This window comes from Microcaecilia unicolor, chromosome 14 (genome assembly GCF_901765095.1).
Source record: "Microcaecilia unicolor chromosome 14, aMicUni1.1, whole genome shotgun sequence".
In the NCBI taxonomy this organism is placed as follows: domain Eukaryota; kingdom Metazoa; phylum Chordata; class Amphibia; order Gymnophiona; family Siphonopidae; genus Microcaecilia; species Microcaecilia unicolor.
In genome coordinates this window covers 28221329-28239539 of record NC_044044.1, presented here as the reverse complement: position 1 = coordinate 28239539, position 18211 = coordinate 28221329, and the positions used below count along the sequence as shown (strand labels likewise).

General features: G+C 41.3%; 2 protein-coding genes across 2 annotated transcripts; both read right to left on the bottom strand.

Moving 5' to 3' along the window:
- Nucleotides 1-811: 811 nt before the first annotated feature.
- Nucleotides 812-1747, bottom strand: LOC115457857 (olfactory receptor 1509-like). The gene has a single exon (XM_030187513.1). The coding sequence runs from the start codon at nt 1742-1744 to the stop codon at nt 812-814; it is 933 nt and encodes a 310-aa protein (XP_030043373.1). The 5' UTR covers nt 1745-1747.
- Nucleotides 1748-12238: 10491 nt separating this feature from the next.
- LOC115457261 (olfactory receptor 4E2-like) lies at nt 12239-13180 on the bottom strand. Its single transcript, XM_030186684.1, has one exon. It carries the CDS (start codon nt 13178-13180, stop codon nt 12239-12241), a length of 942 nt encoding a protein of 313 aa, XP_030042544.1.
- Between the last annotated feature and the right edge of the window lie 5031 nt (nt 13181-18211).

The window sequence follows — 18211 nt, the reverse complement described above, 5'->3', positions numbered from 1 at the left end:
CTTATACATGAAGCTTGCAAATATTTCTGCCAATCACAGACATAAATGCTGGGATTCTTGAAATTAATGGGCACAATTGGCACCTCATTTTTAGCAACCTTTATAGAATGGCCAATCGTGTGTCTTAGAGAAACACTGCTACTGAATTTCGAAAAAGAATTGTAGAAAAAACTACCATCAATGCCAGTCTAATATTAATCAGGTTGCTTGGATTCCGGAGTGGATATGATAGGAAATGCGAAGGGAAATTCTAAAAACTAGCGCATCCCTCATGCCAAGGTGTCTACTCAACGCCATTCTCTAAGGGTACATGTAAATTCCATAGTGTGAAATTGAAAGAGGGTATACACATGAGCAGAACATTCATGGGTCGGGAGCATGACCTCCAGCAATTAACACAACTTATAGAATACAATAGGTTAAAAGAGGTTGCGTGGTGTACTTAAATACGTCAACTTACGCCTACCACAGACACGCCATAACTGTTCAGTAAAGCAGATCTGCTCTAGTATTCCTTTAACCCTCCTAAGTGTTGTTATAGAATTAATACCCAGTACCCACCACTTAGCACCTACGTCAAAGCGTCAAGTAACAGGATTTCCGCTATAGCTCCCGCTTTTCACTAAGACTAGCATCATTTGTTCAGTTTTACTATACCTTTCAGTAGAAATTCTGTTCAAAAACGTAATCAAGCAACAGAAAAAAATCATAATTTTATAGAACAGATCACAGACGATACATCAGTCAGTGAGAGCAGATGGTTTATACAATGGTGTCTCTCTTAGATGGACAGAAATCAGTTTTTATTTAGTTACAGAGAAGACACTTTTCTACATCCCAGCCTCTTCATGGCTTTTTTCACTTTCTCGTTTCTGAGTGTATAAATGAAAGGGTTTAACACGGGGGTTACGATGGTGTAAAAACCAGAGATCAGTTTATCAGAATCAAACGACACCGATGGTCTCATGTACATGAAAACCATGGGGCCAAAGAACAGTGTGACAACTAGAATGTGGGAGGCACAGGTAGAGAAGGCTTTTTGCCTTCCCTCAGCAGAGCGAATTTTTAAGACGGCGTAGATGATGTATGTGTAAGACATAAACACTATCAAGGTACATGCAAGGGTTAATATTCCACTGTTGATCATATCTGAATTCTCACTGATAAATGTATTAGTACAAGCCAACAAAGATAAGGGGTGGGCATCACAATAGAAATGATTTATCTCATTCGGACCACAGAAAGGCAGCTGAATTGTTGGAAGCACCTGTCCACAGGCATGAATGAAACCAACTACCCATGTAGAAGCCACCATCAAGAGACAGACTTGTCTACTCATTATTGTGTTATAACGCAAAGGATTGCAGATGGCAACATAGCGGTCATAAGCCATCAGGACCAGGTGAAAGCATTCTACACCTCCAAAGAAATGCAAGAAAAACATCTGAGCAATGCAGTCATTGAATGAGATGATTTTGCTCTGCGAAACAAAGTTAACAAGGGATTTGGGAATAGCGACTGTTGAAAATCCCAAATCTAAGAAAGACAGGTTGCTAAGGAAGAAGTACATGGGAGAGTGCAGGTGGGAGTCCACACATATGGTTATCACAATGAGAAGATTGCCAGCTATGGTGAGCAGGTACATCACTAGAAACAGCACGAAGAAGATTAACTGTAAGTCTGGATCACTGGAAAGTCCGAGGAGAATGAACTGTGTGACTCTGGTTTCATTCCTGACCGCCATTCCTTCCACTTTATGAACTGTAGGGAAACAGAAGCACAAGAGACAATGGAAAGGAATACATGAAACGAGACAGATGCTCAGAGAACATTGATGCTCCGTCTCTCCTTTTTGAAGTTATTTTTACATCTTGACTACTTCTCTAAAACATTCTCCTAGAGTCTATTTTTGTTATATATTATGTTTATCTTGACTAGACTATATAGTCTATGGAGCAAGGGGTGTCTCTTTGATATGTTTAAGTGCAGTGGCTCATAAACCTAGTAGTGTTTAAGAACTGATAAATAGAAAGAAGGACTTAAGATGCCAGATAAATTTGGTCTTTCATGTTCTGTCTTCTATAGACAGCTTTGTATGCTCAAAACACACTCATTAATCACCCAAAGGAACTGAACAATGGATTCTGCTGCTTATATGCTCTTATTATACAGACATCCCATAGTAACTCAGACATCCCTCAGAAACCCTTCAGAGAGCAGCATCCAAGTGTTGGATTATGGTCTCTCTTGAAGTACTTTCTTTGGATTCATAGATTGATAAAAAGGACGGGGCCAATATTCCGCTGGCGGGGGGAAGGCTGCATAAGAGTTGCGGTCGATGCTGATCCCGGATATTCAATGCCAGGCATTTTCCAGTGACTGGCATTAAATATCTGGATTTTGGGGGGGGGGGGGGGGGGCGGCACTCACTTATCTGGCTAAGAGCTCCGTTTACTAAGCGGCAGTAAGCCCGATGCAGGCTTACTGCTCACTATAACTGGAGTACCGCCAAGCTACCGCAGCAGCCTGTTGGTACTTCCCATCCCTACATGCCGTCATTACCTGGCAGTAATCGCGCACTGTCGGGTTAGCATGGGAGCCCTTAGCACCACCTCAATACGTGGCAGTAAGGGTTTCCTCCGGAAATGGCCACGCCATTTCCTGCAGGAAAGTGAAACCTTCCCTTTTACCAGCTGCGGTAAAAGGGGGCCTTGGTGCGCATGTAAAACACGCTCTGATGCCAGCACTGGCCCTCTTTTGCCGCAACTTGGTAAAAGTGACCCTTTGAGAATATTCAGCACTGGTCAGTAAATAGCGGACTCATAGATTGATAAAAAGGATGGGACTGATATTTATGCGATCCAATTTGCCTGCTAAACTTAGCCGGTCAGCGCTGAATATTGCTGGTTACCGTGCAATATAGCTGATTAACATTTTGGTGCTGATTGCGAATACTCAGCAGAGATAACTGGTTATCTCACGCTGAATCTTTGCAGTTGGGCACCAAACACTATTTTATAGTTCTTTGCCTCTCAACAAGTTCTACACGCTGATCATGGAGATTGTGAATATAGAGCTGGACATCTGTAGCCAAATGAAGAGCTCGCTTTTAAAAATCCATCCCAGTCCTATGTATCGAGATCGTCTCAAGCGCACAGATCAGCACTTTCCCCATATGAAGTCTACTCACCGTGTGATACCCGTTGGCTGCCTTTCCTCATACTCAAAACATAGTTCATCAGCTCTCTCAAGATATTACTTAATTACGTGGACATAACCATCAGTGAAACTGTTCAGAATCTCCGACTACTTCCAGTGATGAATTCCTGTCTTCCTGAAGACAATGAAATCGTTTTCATCTCGTTCTGGGTCTGAAAGTAAACAGTAAGATTCATGATTTTATGCAATCAAGAAGTGATGGCATCGGCGATACAATTTCAAACTGACAATTGCCCTTCCCACTTAAACTTGATGATCTGCTCAAGGTTTGTTTGGCAGTGATTGATGTCTTTTGATACATTAAGAAAAGAGTTGGAAAAAGGCAATGATACACAACAAGTGAGGTTGGAAAAGGAGAAAGAAGGTGAATAATATTCTTTTGGTGTTTCCAAGCTTTACCCTGTCAGTGAGGTATATTTGAAATATCACATTTCACCACTTAACGTTAGAAGAAGTGGAAGAGAAACCTAACGGTTAGAGCAGCTGACCGAGAATCGGTGGATCCAACTTCAAATCCCACTTCTTATCTCATGCCAACTCAGATTGTGAGTTCTACAGGAACAGAAAATAAGTACTGAATATCCATGTTCACACTTACATGCAGAATATGAAAAACAAAATATTTAAGGTTGGTAAACGATAAAGATAAATGTGACTAGAGATAGATACTTACAATGTATTATTTAGAAAGCTCATCGCCTGAAAGGATTCATTTTGCCTTGCTCGTTTCAATGCCATCCATATTCGTGAAAATTGCCACAGAGCTTAATTAATAGACACATTAAATTCCGAAATTCTGCAGAACAGGTATTCTCTGCCTCACTAGCTCTGCCAACTGCTACAAGCTGGAGGCTTCCTGCAGTAGACAGCCAACAGATGTACTTAAACTGTATGTGGAGCTCTTGGGATTATGATCTTTGGAGGATCTCAAAAGAAGCAGGTAGCTAAACAACCATTTACACTATTCCCTAGTACCTATGGAGTCCATGTAAATAAATCTTGCATTAAAAAAAATCAATGCAAGTCACTTTCTTGCAGATTTTTATCTTATTGTCAACATTCAAAGCGTATCTGGGGGGGGGGGGAGTTTCGAGAGCAAGACATTTTGTACGTGATATGAAGAAAAGAGATACAATATGCATTTTTTTTTTAGTCAATGTTCCCTCAAAGGCACACCTGAATACTCTCTCCGTGATTCCACCACTGCACCTGGTGGAGCAGCATCGACGTTTCAGTCATGAGGGTCAGGCCAGGGACCTTGGAAGTCCCACAGAACTTGCTTGCCCCTTGCAATTGAAACTGATATTTTGATTCAGCAGCCTCCATGATAGGAACACCAGGTGTGTGGGAGTCCTCAGCTAGTGTTCCTATCATGGAGGCTGCTGAATCAAAATATCAGTGGTTAGTACAGGCTTAAATCCCATTTTAACTCTTTTATTTTGTAATTATGAGCCCTTTGGGAACAGCAACATATCTACTATAGCTGAATATATACTATTTCTATAGCCTTTAGGCTTACAGGTGGCTTATATATTTAGGTACAGTAGATATGTTGCTGTTCCTGAAGGGCTCACAATTTAAAGAAAAAAACGTTGAAGTGGGATTTGAACCTGAGACGCCTGGTTCCGTTCACTGCACTAACCACTAGGCTATTTCTCAGACTTGCTTCCTTCTCTGTTAAGAATGGGCCGTAATACCTGAAGCTTTCATGGAGTCTGGTATCCCCTTCTGGTTGCGCTTTCAGGGGAGAGAGAGGGGGACAGCAACTACTGTGAGATTAAGGAAGTGTCATGCTTTAATCCCTCCAGTGGACAGTTGTTCAATCAGGGCAATTCTTTGTACCCCAGATTGTGCCTGAAACAGGTCTAAATAAAGGATGTCCTTCTTTTTAGACATTGACTCCCCTTTGGTAATTGCTCTTGGAGGTCCAGATTTCAGGCCCTCCCTAATCCAGCCCAAAACACACCCACAACATGCCCCCTGGCTATTTGGGTATACTGTAGTGTTGGCCATCCCTTTTCTGCATTTGCAAAATCGGTAAACATTTCAAACACATGGACATCAATTGTAGCCTTTTGAGATGTCTGTTCTGTCCTTTCATTGCCTGGCATGAAAAGAATGCAGTTTAAACCAGAGTATAAAACATCACTATGAGAAGACTCAGAACGCTTGAACCAAAATCTTCTTTAATGTAGTAATCAAACAAGGAAAAATAACTTACAATTCAGATTTGCTGGACAAGAGTTTTTGCCTTGCAAACTGGGGGTCTGTTCTCAACCACCTCTCTCTCCCTACAAGAGAGAAGCTGAGAGGAATTCAGCCACATGCTGAGTGGCAATGCTGTTTATACTTTTATACCGGTAAAATCTTGACAGCATCACAGTGGTTTAAAAAGGTATCATACAGTAATTACAGCATAAGCAGATTCAGTTCACAGAGGAGATAATGTTGCAGACCAACTCTTACAGACCTGATGGAGAGAGAAGGGGGGATAACTAGCCCAGCATGCACAAAAAAACAAAGCAAGTCAACAGGAAAAGAACAGGGATATGGGACGTGTGCTCTGGAAGAGCCTATTACAAAGAACTACAAGATTACAGGGATATGTAGTCCAAGGGCACAGCCTGAAATTAAAGGTACAGACAATACTTAACATATATTCACAAACAACAAACAGTTCGCCTCTATGCAAATGGGGGGCGGAACAATGTCCATAAGCGCCTTCTTGTGAGATTGTGAATAATAACATTTGTTTTTCCTTGATGTAATCCTAAAGGTGTTCTCGTGTGTCCTCCACCTGGCTCTCTCCACTCCTTTATTGATCAATGAGTTACTGCCTAAGCGTATTCTAAATATTGTGCATCTGTTTACGCCAACAAAAAGCTGGTGTAAATCCCTGTGTGTAGCTATATGCGTACTGGCCCATATTTTATAACAACATGTGTAGATTGTGGAACACCCATGAAACACCCATTTCCACACCTCTAAGCGCGCCCCTTTTTGCCTGCGTGCATTAGAATTTAGGCATAGTACATTACAGAATACGCTTAAAATGTACGCTTGTAAGTTCTGATATTTGCCAGTTAGTGCTCATTATTGCTTGTTAAGAGCTGTTAACAACACTTAGCAGCTTGCTAAAACAATTATTCTGTGTACGTAGTTGTAGAATACGCCTAGATTTACATGTAGAACCGTATGTAACTCTAGGCACACTATATAGAATCCATAAGTACATAAGTACCGCCATACTGGGAAAGACCAAGGGTCCATCAAGCCCGGCATCCTGTCTCCGACAGCGGCCAATTCAGGCTTCAAGAACCCGGCAACCCCCCTCCCCCCAAAAAATAATAATAATATTTTTTTAATAATGTTCAGTGGACTTTTCCCTCAGGAATCTGTCCAAACCCCCTTTAAATTCCGTAAGGCCAGCTGCTGTCACTACATTCTCCGGCAGCGAGTTCCAGAGTCCAACTACACGCTGAGCAAAGAAAACTTTTCTCCTAGTTGTTTTAGCTTCATCTTGTGTCCCCTGGTTTTGTTGTTGTTTGAAAGTGTAAACAAACGCTTCACATCTGTCCCCTCTACTCCGCTCAATATCTTGTAGACTTCTATCATATCACCCCTCAGCCGCCTTGTCTCCAAGCTGAAGAGCCCTAACCTTCTCAGCCTTTCCTCATAGGGAAGTTGTTCCATCCCTTTTATCATTTTCGTCGTCCTTCTCTGCACCTTCTCCAATTCCTTTATATCTTTATTCCCAATTAAACACTTGTTAACTCCAATCATTGATTGTTAGTACTTAATTGACTAATTAGTTTACTTGCAGATCTGGGATCCGAGCCCAAATTTACACACCCAGGTTTCAAGTTTATTTGAGAATTTATTATCCTGCCCATCAAAAAGCATATCTGGGTGGCTTACAGTCTAATAATTCAAGAAAAGGAAGAAAATCGTAAAGTACGGATGGAAGGGTTGGGGTTACAACTACAGTTTCATATAGGATAGGGAGAGGAAGATAGGAAAGAAGGGCTGAAACTGGTCCACTGTGTTCAACAGGCTTCACCTCCATGGACTGTATTATCAAGATTAGGAGTACGCATCAGAGAAAAGGAATGTTTTAAGATAAGGTTTGAAGAGACGTCTGTTGCCGAAGAGACTGGGGTAGCTTGTTCCAGTGTTCAGGACCCTGAACTGAGAAGATAGCATTCCTGGTATGTTGATGGATTATCTCCCAGAAAGATGGTATTATCAGTAAATTTTAAAAAGATGATCTCAAGGTTCTTGTAGTTGAATATGGGGTTAACAAATGAGAAAGATAGGGTGGTTCACCAGAAAGATGTATACTGTGCAATCCTAACCAAATCAAGGTTTTTTTTGTAATAGCAACCACTGATCTTCAAAATGCTCCTGTGTATCAGTGGCACCTTACTCCTGCAGGAAAGAGGGTCTCTTAACAATTTCAGACAAGTGTAACAAGTAAGATTACTTTTTAAAAGAGCATTTGTTCTTTCGGTTTTGTGATAGCAACATTTTGTTCTCATTGGTTTGATTTTTCCTATCTGGTTTCTTGTTGTGTTAACAGCTTTATCAGCAGCAGCTTCCCATTGTTTTCATGGACTCAAAACTGGTGCAACGAGGTTTCTTATCCTAAAACATTGTTTCTGAGCCCATGATACCAAATGTACCCTCTGTCAGATCATAATTCAATCTTACGTAGTTTTTCTTTGTATAGACTGTTTCTCCTAAACAAGATTACAAGGCAGGTTACAGCAGTACAACATAAACAGCATATGATGGGGGGAAAAACTTACATAAAACAATTTAAAATTAAGAACAAAACTATAGAAAGGCAAAAAAAAATCCCTCTTAGTAAAAAGGAAGCAGTTTTTAATCCCATCTGGTAGGGAAAACTGAGAAGAAGATACAGTTATCACCGGGGCCGATATTGAATATTTGGGGGGTTTAACCACTAAGAACTAAGGGTCCTTTTACTAAGATGCCTTTCTTCCAAAGTACATAAGCAGTGCCACGCTGGGAAAAGACCAAAGGTCCATCAAGCCCAGCACTCTGTCTCCGACAGCGGCCAATCCAGGCCCCAAGAACTTGGCAAAAACCCCAAATTTAATAACGATCAATGGACTTCTCCTTCAGGAATCTGTACAGACCCCCTTTAAACTCAGCAAGGCCAGCTGTCATCACTACCTTCTCCGGCAATGAGTTCCAGGGTCTAACTACACGCTGAGTAAAGAAAAACTTTCTCCGATTTGTTTTAAACCTACCACATTCTAATTTCATCTTGTGTCCCCTGGTTCTATTATTGTTAGAAAGCGTAAACAAACGCTTCACATCTGTCTGCTCTACCCCACTCATTATTTTGTAGACCTCTATCTTATCACCCCTCAGCCGCCTTTTCTCCAGGCTAAAGAGTCCTAGCCTTCTTAACCTCTCCTCATAAGGTAGTCGTTCCATCCCTTTTATCATTTTTGTCACCCTTCTCTGCACCTTCTCCAATTCCTTTATATCTTTTTTGAGATGAGGTGACCAGAACTGAAGTATGCATATTGAGAGCCTTAAGTCTGTCCCCATACACTTTATGAAAGAGACCACTGACCAGATTTGTAGCCACCCTTTGGACCAACTCCATCCTGTTTATATCTTTCTGTAGGTGCGGTCTCCAAAATTGCATGCAGTACTTTAAATGGGCCCTCAACAGAGACTTATACAAGGGCACTATCACCTCTTTTTTTTTCCTGCTGGCTACTCCTCTCCCTATGCATCCGAGCATCCTTCTGACTTTGACCGTCACCTTTTCTACCAGTTTGGGCACCTTGAGATCAGACACAAAGACCCCCAAGTCTCACTCTTCTTTCGTACATAGAAGTGCTTCTCCCCCTGTACTATACCTTTCCCTTGGATGTTTGTGACTTAAGTGTATGACCCTGCATTTTTTAGCATTAAATCTGAGTTGCGAACTGCTGGACCATTCTTCAACTCAACACACGTAACTGGAATCCACACCCACGGTCCACTGCAAAACACCCATGACCCTCCCAATTCTGCACCTCTTTTCAGGGACAAAATTTAGATGCAAATCACACACCTAAATTTATGCATGTATATGTTAAATGATTTTAATTAGTGCCAATAATTGTTCAAAAGTCAATTATTGGCACTCTGGCTCATTCAATTAAATTGCTTGTGCAATTCAGGTGCATTCCTAAATTTGCATGCACAATTTTTGATGACTTTTACAGAATTAGGGAGTTACCCCTGGATTCTACATAGTGCGTCTAGAGATCCGCGCTGAAATCGGCATGGATTCTATAACAACGCGTGCAACTTAACAAGCTTAAGAGGCTAATAATGAGTGCTGATAACAGCACGTAACAAGCAATAATGTGCACAAATTGGCACTGGTTAGAATTTAGATGCACAACTCACTAAGCACTGAACTTCTAACATGCACAGGCAAAAAGGGGCATGGTTTGGGGTGGGGAAATGTCCATTTCATGGGTGTTCTGAAATTTACACCCATAGTTACAGAAATCTACACGCTGGGATTTACGCCACATTTTCATTGGTGTCAATGAATGCACGCGTATTTAGGTGCTCAAATATCAACTAAGTGTCTTATATAATCGGTGCCTAAATTTAGGTGCCGATTATAGAAGACGCTTAGTCGGCACTGATTTCAGCGCCGATTTTTTTTTAGGCGCTATATATAGAATCTCCGCCTCTGTGCTGATATTCAGTGACATTAACAGGTTCAGTGTGAAGCGTTTGTTTACGCTTTCAAACAACAACAAAACCAGGGGACACAAGATGAAGCTAGAATATGGTAGATTTAAAACAAATAGGAGAAAGTTTTTCTTTACTCAGCGTGTAGTTAGACTCTGGAACTCGTTGCCGGAGAATGTAGTGACAGCAGCTGGCCTTACGGAGTTTAAGGGGGGTTTGGACAGATTCCTGAGGGAAAAGTCCATTGAACATTATTAATTTTTTTTTTTTTTTTGGGGGGGGGGGGGGTTGCTGGGTTCTTGAAGCCTGGATTGGCCACTGTCAAAGACAGGATGCTGGGCTTCATGGACCCTTGGTCTTTTCCTAGTATGGCGGTACTTATGTACTTCAGTGGATACCTCACACAGGTGATTTAACCAGCCAGGAGCCTTTTCTGCCCAGTGAAATCACTTTCAATATTAGACCCACTCTTTATAGAATATCACCTACTGCTTACACACATAACTTGCAAGTATTGTCACCAATCACGCACGTAATGCTAGTATTCTATACATTTGTATTTGCATCTGATTTTAAATGCCCTTTATAGAATCATCCTTCATGTTTCTTAGAACAAATTCTACTGAATACCAAAATATACACAATCAGTACAAGTTTAATGAGCACGTATTTATATACATCAAGGTTCTTGGATTCCAGGATGGCAAGAGATGTGAAGGGTGATTCTAAAACTTTGTGCTTAAATTTACACGCACCTAGTGTGAACAAATGTGCAGTTACGCTTCCCTAGATTTAAGAACTGCACAGTTCATTGGCACGTGCGCTTGTAATGCCATGGTTTATGCTTATTAGGTTCTTGACAACCCGCCAAATTCCAGAACCGAGTCACGGCAGTTTACACTCAGAAAAAAATAGAAAGGAATGCCATTTGAAGATAGGACAGGCTACTAGTCGCAACACAGACATACCCAAATTTAATTAAAGAAAACATTAAAACAATCTGTAAAAATTCTTAACCCCACATGCTAGGTGGAAAGCAGGTCAGCTAGGCTCCAACGCAGGTAATTTAGTTGCAAACGCCAATTCAAACACATATCCTTAGAGAAGGGATTTAAATCTTGCAAAGGAAAGTTCAGTGCGTAAATGGAGAGGCAGACTGTTCCAGAAAGAAAGTGCCAGGAAAAAATAACTGAAAGTAGAACATACACATGGGAGGAGGATATGTAGGTTCTGAACATATCTCCCGACAGCAGATATACAACTTATAGAATTCTACAGCTTATGTGAGTTAAACGCTTATTTAGGCAACCAACTTAGGTCTGCCATTCACATGCCATAAGTGAATGCACCTAACTTTTGGAGCACTAAAGCAGGTTTATTCTACTTTTCCATGATGGTTTAGGCATGTCTAACTGCCGTTACAGAACTGATACTCAGAGGGCACCATTTGGTACCAAACTGGAGGGGAAACAGCACCACAGAAGACCATGGAGCAATTATAGTGTAGAGGACCACGGATGAAACGACGAGGCAGAGCCAGGATATGGAAGACGCAACTTTATTCAAGGACTCAGGGCAAACGCCTTCATCAGGGGTACAACTTCAGATCATTTGTCTGACTCTCCGGGCAGCAAAAAACAAATGAGCATGTAGGATCGACACTTTAAAAAGCTGCCAAATTAGAGCTGGAGTGATGTGCTTGACTTGGCAGCTTTTTGAAGGGTCTATTCTGCATTTTGCTGTCCAGAGAACCAGACAAATGATCTGAAGATATATCCCTGATGCAGGCATTTGCCAAAACACGAGCCGTGTCAGGTCTTGGAATAAAGTTGCTTCCTCCATATCCTGGATCTGCCTCACTATTATTGTTGCACAAAACTTGAATCACCAAAATTATACAAAAACAACAACATAATTCATTCACATTTACTATACCCAGGGCTTTTTTTGAGGGGGTACCGAGTACCGGCACCTTTTCCACTGTCTGCTAAACTTGACCCATGGTTCTCGTATTTTAAAGAAAGAGCTCAGGTTCTACATACAAATTCTGCCTTGTCATAGATTCTATGACTGGTTGCAGGGGTCCTGTCTATTTTAGGGTGGGTCCCTCAATGATCACTCCACCCCTGAAGGGTGGCCTGGCATTTGAGTACCGGCACCTTTTTTGCTAGACAAAATGCACTGACTATACCTTTTGATGGAACTTAAAAATAATTCAAATTTTATAGAGTAGATTAAAGGGCATACATTAATGAACGAGAACAGATGATTCATGGACAGGAAATCAGTGCATCTCCTGAAAAAACACTTTCCTACCTCCCAGTTTCTTCATGGCTTTTTTCACTTTCTCATTTCTGAGGGTGTAAATGAAGGGGTTTAACCAAGGGGTCACAGTAGTATAAAAAACAGAGACCAGTTTGTCACATTTAAACGTCACTGGTGGTCTCATATATATGAAGACAAGGGGGCCAAAAAACAAAGCAACAACCATGAGGTGGGAGGCACAGGTAGAGAAAGCTTTCTGCCTTCCCTCAGTTGAGCGAATTTTTAAGACGGTGGAGATGATGTATGCATAAGATATAAACACCACCACAAAAGAACCAAGGGTTAAGATTCCACTGTTGATCATATCTGTAATTTCACTGATAAAGGTACTAGAGCAAGCCAACACAGATAAGGGACGAGCATCACAAAAGAACTGGTTTATCTCATTAGGACCACAGAAGGGCAACTGAGTAGCTGGAATTGACTGCCCAAAGCCATGAATGAAACCACCTACCCATGTAGAAACTACCAGCAGCAGGCAAGCTCGGCTGTTCATGATTGTGGTATAATGCAAAGGATGGCAGATGGCAACGTAGCGGTCATAAGCCATCAAAACAAGATGAAGGCATTCTGCACCCTCTAAGAAATGAAAGAAAAACACTTGAGCAATGCAGTCATTGAAAGCGATGGTTTTGCTCTGCGAGACAAAGTTGACAAGCGATTTGGGGACGACAACTGATGAAACACCCACATCTAAGACAGACAGGTTGCAGAGGAAGTAGTACATAGGAGAGTGCAGCTGAGAGTCCACATATATGGTTACCACGATGAGGAGATTCCCCGATATGGTGAGCAGGTACATCATTAGAAGCAGCACAAAGTATACTATCTGTAAGTCTGGATCGCTAGAAAGTCCTACCAGGATGAATTCGGTGACTCGGGTTCCATTCTTGAATTCCATTACTTCTACTTTATCAACTGCAGGGAAACAGGAAGTACAAGAGACAATAAAATGTAAGCGAGGAGCCAACAACATTTATATTCTTTATAAGGACTTCCTGATTTACTATGTCTTACTCTATCTCTAGTCCTTTTCAAATGCAGGTTATAAACTTAGAGCCTCTTTTGCAAAACTACGCTACTGAGTCTCAGTGCGGCAAATGAGAGGAAGCCCAGTCAGTTCCTGTGGGCTTCCGCTCTTTTGCCATGCAGGAATTGCTAGCATGGCTAAAACAAGCCATTAACCTTTTGAGGTTACTTTTACATCGTATTTATTTTATTTATTTATTAGGATTTATTTACCACCTTTTTGAAGGAATTCACTCAAGGCGGTGTACAGTAAGGATAGATCAAACATGAGCAGGAGGCAATTAGAGCAGTAAAAATATTCGAACAACAATACAAAGTATGGCATGGTATACTACTTGCAATGACAACACAATGTGTACTAGAACATTATAATTGGTAATGAAGGGTAAGGCAAAGTTGTAACAGATGAGTAAGAAAGTAGGAAGAATTAGAAAGTGAGGTGATTGATTTGTAGGAAGTTGCACGAGAGGTCAGAGAGATGGTTAAATATTATCTCAGCTAGGGTAGGAGTGGATAAACATGTCCCATTGCAGTATGTGCAGCCCAAGTCAATCCTTGCGTGCGTGCGTGTGTGAGTGAGACTAACAGGTTAGTTACTTCTTCCATTAAAGGCTTGGTTGAAGAGCCAACTTAACCACTTCTCTATAATATATTCTACTAGAATATCTTATTTGTTAGATATGTTTGTCTTAACTAGATTATTAGGTCATGGAGCAGGGACCGAGCAATGCTGCATAAAACAGGTAGTGTTTTTGAAATGATAAATAGCAGTAGGACTTAAGTTGCAAGAAAACTTTTGGTCTATCATTTTCTGTCTTCTACTCTATTCTTTGTTAGGTTTATATACAGCTTTCAATGCTCCAGAATCACTCCACCCCCCATAAAAAAATTCATTTTTGCACCATGAATAGATTCTGCTTCTCATATGCTTTTATTCGAACAGACATCCTACAGTTATACCTCATTAACCCTTGAGAGAGCAGCATTCAAGTTTGAATTATGGTCTCTCTTAAGGTACGTTCTTTGGTTTTAATTTGACCTTGAAAACATCGTTTCATACTTCAATAAAAACAAGTTTGTTTAATTAATTAAATAACTCACTGCCTCAGAGCAAGTTCTACATCGGGATCCTAGAGATTGTGAATCAGGGTCTGTTTATCTGTAGCCAAATGAGCTCATTTTACCAAAAAAAATCATCCCAATCCCGTTTATCAAGATCAACATAAACACTCAGTTCAGCACTTTCCCCACATGGTCAACTCACCTTGTGCTTCCCACTGGCCGCCACTCCCAAACCTCAAGCACGGTTCATCAATTCTCTCAAAATGTTATTTAATTATATGGACACAAACATCGGTGAAAGTTTTTACAACTTCCCAATACTTCCAGCGAAGAATTCCTTCTTTCTAAAATGAATGAAAACGTCTTTCATCTCAGTCTGGTTCTAAAAGTAAACAATCGAATGATTTATGCAAATAAAAATGATTTCAACTGCAATACAATTCTCATCTGTCAGTTGCCCTCCCATGTTTTCATGCAAACTTCATGGTCTACTCAAGGTTCCATTGACAGTGATTGTTCTCTTTTGATGTATTAAGGATAGTGGAAGAGACAATAAGACACAGCAAGTGAGGTAGAACAAGAAGAAACAAGGTGAACAAGACAGGAGATGAATGTGTAACTCAGAAGAACAGACATAATCGAGGAGAAGTCTAATGGTTAGAGCAGCTGGCTGAGAATCAGTGGATCCTAGTTCAAATCCTCACTGCCGTACTTTGCCTCATATTCCAAGATGTATGTAAATCATTTGCATTTAAAATATACAAAAATAATCAATTAAAGTGGTTAAACAATTCAGATAAAGAACTAGATACTTACAGCATATTATTTGGATGCCAAATGTTTGCCTTGTTCATTTCCAAGTATGACCATAAGGTATACTTTTCAGACACAGTAAATTCAGAAATTCTTGAGAATTGATCGTTTCTGCCTCACGCACTCTGCCAACAGCTACAGGCTGAAGGCTTTTTCCAGTAGGCAGCTAAGAGATGTATTTAAACTGTATTTGGGGCTCTGGGGATGATAATCTTCAGAGGATCTCAAAAGAAGCAGGTGTTTAAACAACTTTTTTTTTTATTTCCACTCTTTACCCCTTCTGTGCATAAACAATGGTTTGGAACCTGTGGAGTCCATGTGGACAAAACTTGCAAGAAAAATGGATACAAGTTTTTTTTTCTCTTGTCAAAATTCAAAGTATATCTATTTTTTCAAGAGAGAGAAATCGTTTAAGTCATATGAAGAAAAGAGAAGTGAATTCTTTTTTAATCAACTGTCATTCAAAGGCATTTCTACCATTGCAGTTTCCGTAGCACTATCATGGTTTCAATTATGAGGGACAGGCAGACCCCCTGGAAGAACTTGCTTGCCACTGTGATTGAAACTGACATATTGATGATGTACCAGCCCCAGTGATAAGAACACTAGGTGAGGACTCCTGCATACCTTAGAGAGATTTTTGTTCATATTATTATTTATTGCATTTGTATCCCACATTTTTCCCACCTATTTGCAGGCTCAAAGTGGCTTACATAATGTTGTTAACAATGTCATTGCAAGATATTAGATACAGTTAGTATTGTGCAGAGATTGAGTAGGGAAGAGAGAGGAAGGGAGAGAGTGATCAGGAGTTATGTAGTTGGATTTTCATCACTGATTGGGTTGGTGAGGTGAATTGGTGAGTTGTCAGTTATCGGTTTTCATTGTAGGCTTTGTTGAAGAAGTATGTCTTCAGAGCTTTGCGAAAGATAGTTATATCGTTGATTGTTTTCAGGTCTGTAGGTAGTGCATTCCATAACTGCGTGCTCATGTAAGAGAAGGTAGTGGCGTGCATCAGCTTGTATTTTAGTCCTTTACAGCTGGGGAAGTGCAGGTTGAGACATTTGCGGGATGATCTTGTGGCGTTTCTGGGAGGTAGGTCCACCGGGTTAGACATGTATATTGGGGCAAGTGCATGAATCATTTTGTGAACAATCGTGCAGATTTTGAACGCAATTCGTTCCTTAAGTGGTAGCCAGTGACTTTATTCCTCCTCTCTATGGCCCACCTCCCAAACATTCACACTGCATCCCATGCCCAACAAACATTCCTTCTATTGTCCACAGGAGTCTGCTGACCACATTTGTTTTGCCATCTGAGCTGGTATAGCAATATTAGCTTGGAAAAGAGATGGATGAGGGGAGATATGATTGAGGTCTACAAAATCCTGAGTGGTGTAAAATGAGTCAAAGTAAATCGATTTTTACTCGTTCCAAACGTACAAAGACTAGGGGACACTCGAGGAAGTTACATGGAGATACTTTAAAAACAAATAGGAGGACGTAATTTTTCACTCAACGAATAGTTAAGCTCTGGAACTCTTTGCCGGAGGACTTGGTAACAGCGGTTAGCGTATCTGGGTTTAAAAAAGGTTTGGACAAATTCCTGGAGGAAAAGTTGATAGTCTGCTATTGAGACAGACAAGGCGAAGCAGCTGCTTGCCCCGGGATTCGTAGCATGGAATGTTGATGCCAATTGGGTTTCTGCCAGGTATTTGTGACCTGGCTTGGCCACTGTTTGGAAAACAGGATACTGGGCTAGATGGACCATTGATCTGACCCAGTATAGTTACTCTTATGTTCTTATCATGGTTTTAATCATGTGAAGCAAAACAGTTTTTTTGAGTCTCCCATGGACTTCTCTGCCTCTTTCCATTGAAACCACAATATTGGTGCACCAGCTCAACAGCAGAAACCCAGGTGACAGATTAACTGCATACATTAGAACAGTGTTTCCTAACATTTTATCCAATATGACCCCCCTCTTAACACTTAAAAAATCACGTGACCATTGATGATGATAACAAAATAGCAGACTGATTCAAAGTATGAAACCAGTGAAAAACGCACAAAATCAAGCCATTGGGATGTAGGAGGAGTCTGTATTCTTAGTAGACTGGCCACAGACATATCCCAGGAGATCAATGGGGCACCCTAAGGGGCACTGCAGTGGTGCACTCCCAGATACAAATGTCACCGTTGTTCCAATATATTGTCTGCTGAGCCCCTCCCCCCAAAACCTACTACCCCCAACTGTATACCACTAAAATAGCCCTTATGGGTGAAAGAGGGCACCAATGTGTGGGTACAGTGAGTTTCTGGTCACTTTTGGAGGGTTCACAGTTTCCACCACAAGTATAACAGGTAGGGAGAGGTATGGGCCTGGGTCCACCTGTCTACATTGCACTGCACCCACCACTTGACTACTCCAGGGACCTGCATGTTGCTCTAATGGACCCCAAGTATAACATCTGAGGCTGGTAAGTAATGTTTTTAATTATATTCTTGGGGGGTGGGAGGGGGTTAATGACCACTGAGGGAGTAAGAGAAGGTCATCCATGATTCCCTCCAGTGGTCATCTACCCATTTAGGGCACCTTTTTGTGGCTTATTCGTTAACTAGGAAAAAAGGCCCATTTCTGACACAAATGAAACGGGCGTTAGCAAGGTTTTCCTCGGAGTGTGTGTGTGTTTTACAGAGTGTGTGTGAGAGTGAGTGTGTGATACAGAAAGAGTGAATGTGTGAGTGTGTGTGACAGAGGGAGAGTGAATTTGTGAGTGTGTGTGATAGAGTGAGACTGTGTGCGAGAGTGTGTGTGTGTGTGAGAATGAGAGTATGTGCCAGTGGCCCCCTCCCACCCAGTTTCAGGGTGCACCTGCGCCCCCTCCCTCCCAGTTTCAGGGTCCGGACCCCCTCCAAGTTCCAGCATCCGGACCCCCTCCAAGTTCCACGGTTCGCTCTCCCTCCCTCCCTCCCTTCTTCCCACCCACCCACCCAGTTCCAGGGTCTTTCCCCCCTCCCTTTTTCTG

Bases quoted from the DNA above. Each gene is read 5' to 3' on its own strand.
- LOC115457857 (XM_030187513.1), bottom strand. From the start codon at position 1,744: ATGGCGGTCAGGAATGAAACCAGAGTCACACAGTTCATTCTCCTCGGA.
- LOC115457261 (XM_030186684.1), bottom strand. From the start codon at position 13,180: ATGGAATTCAAGAATGGAACCCGAGTCACCGAATTCATCCTGGTAGGA.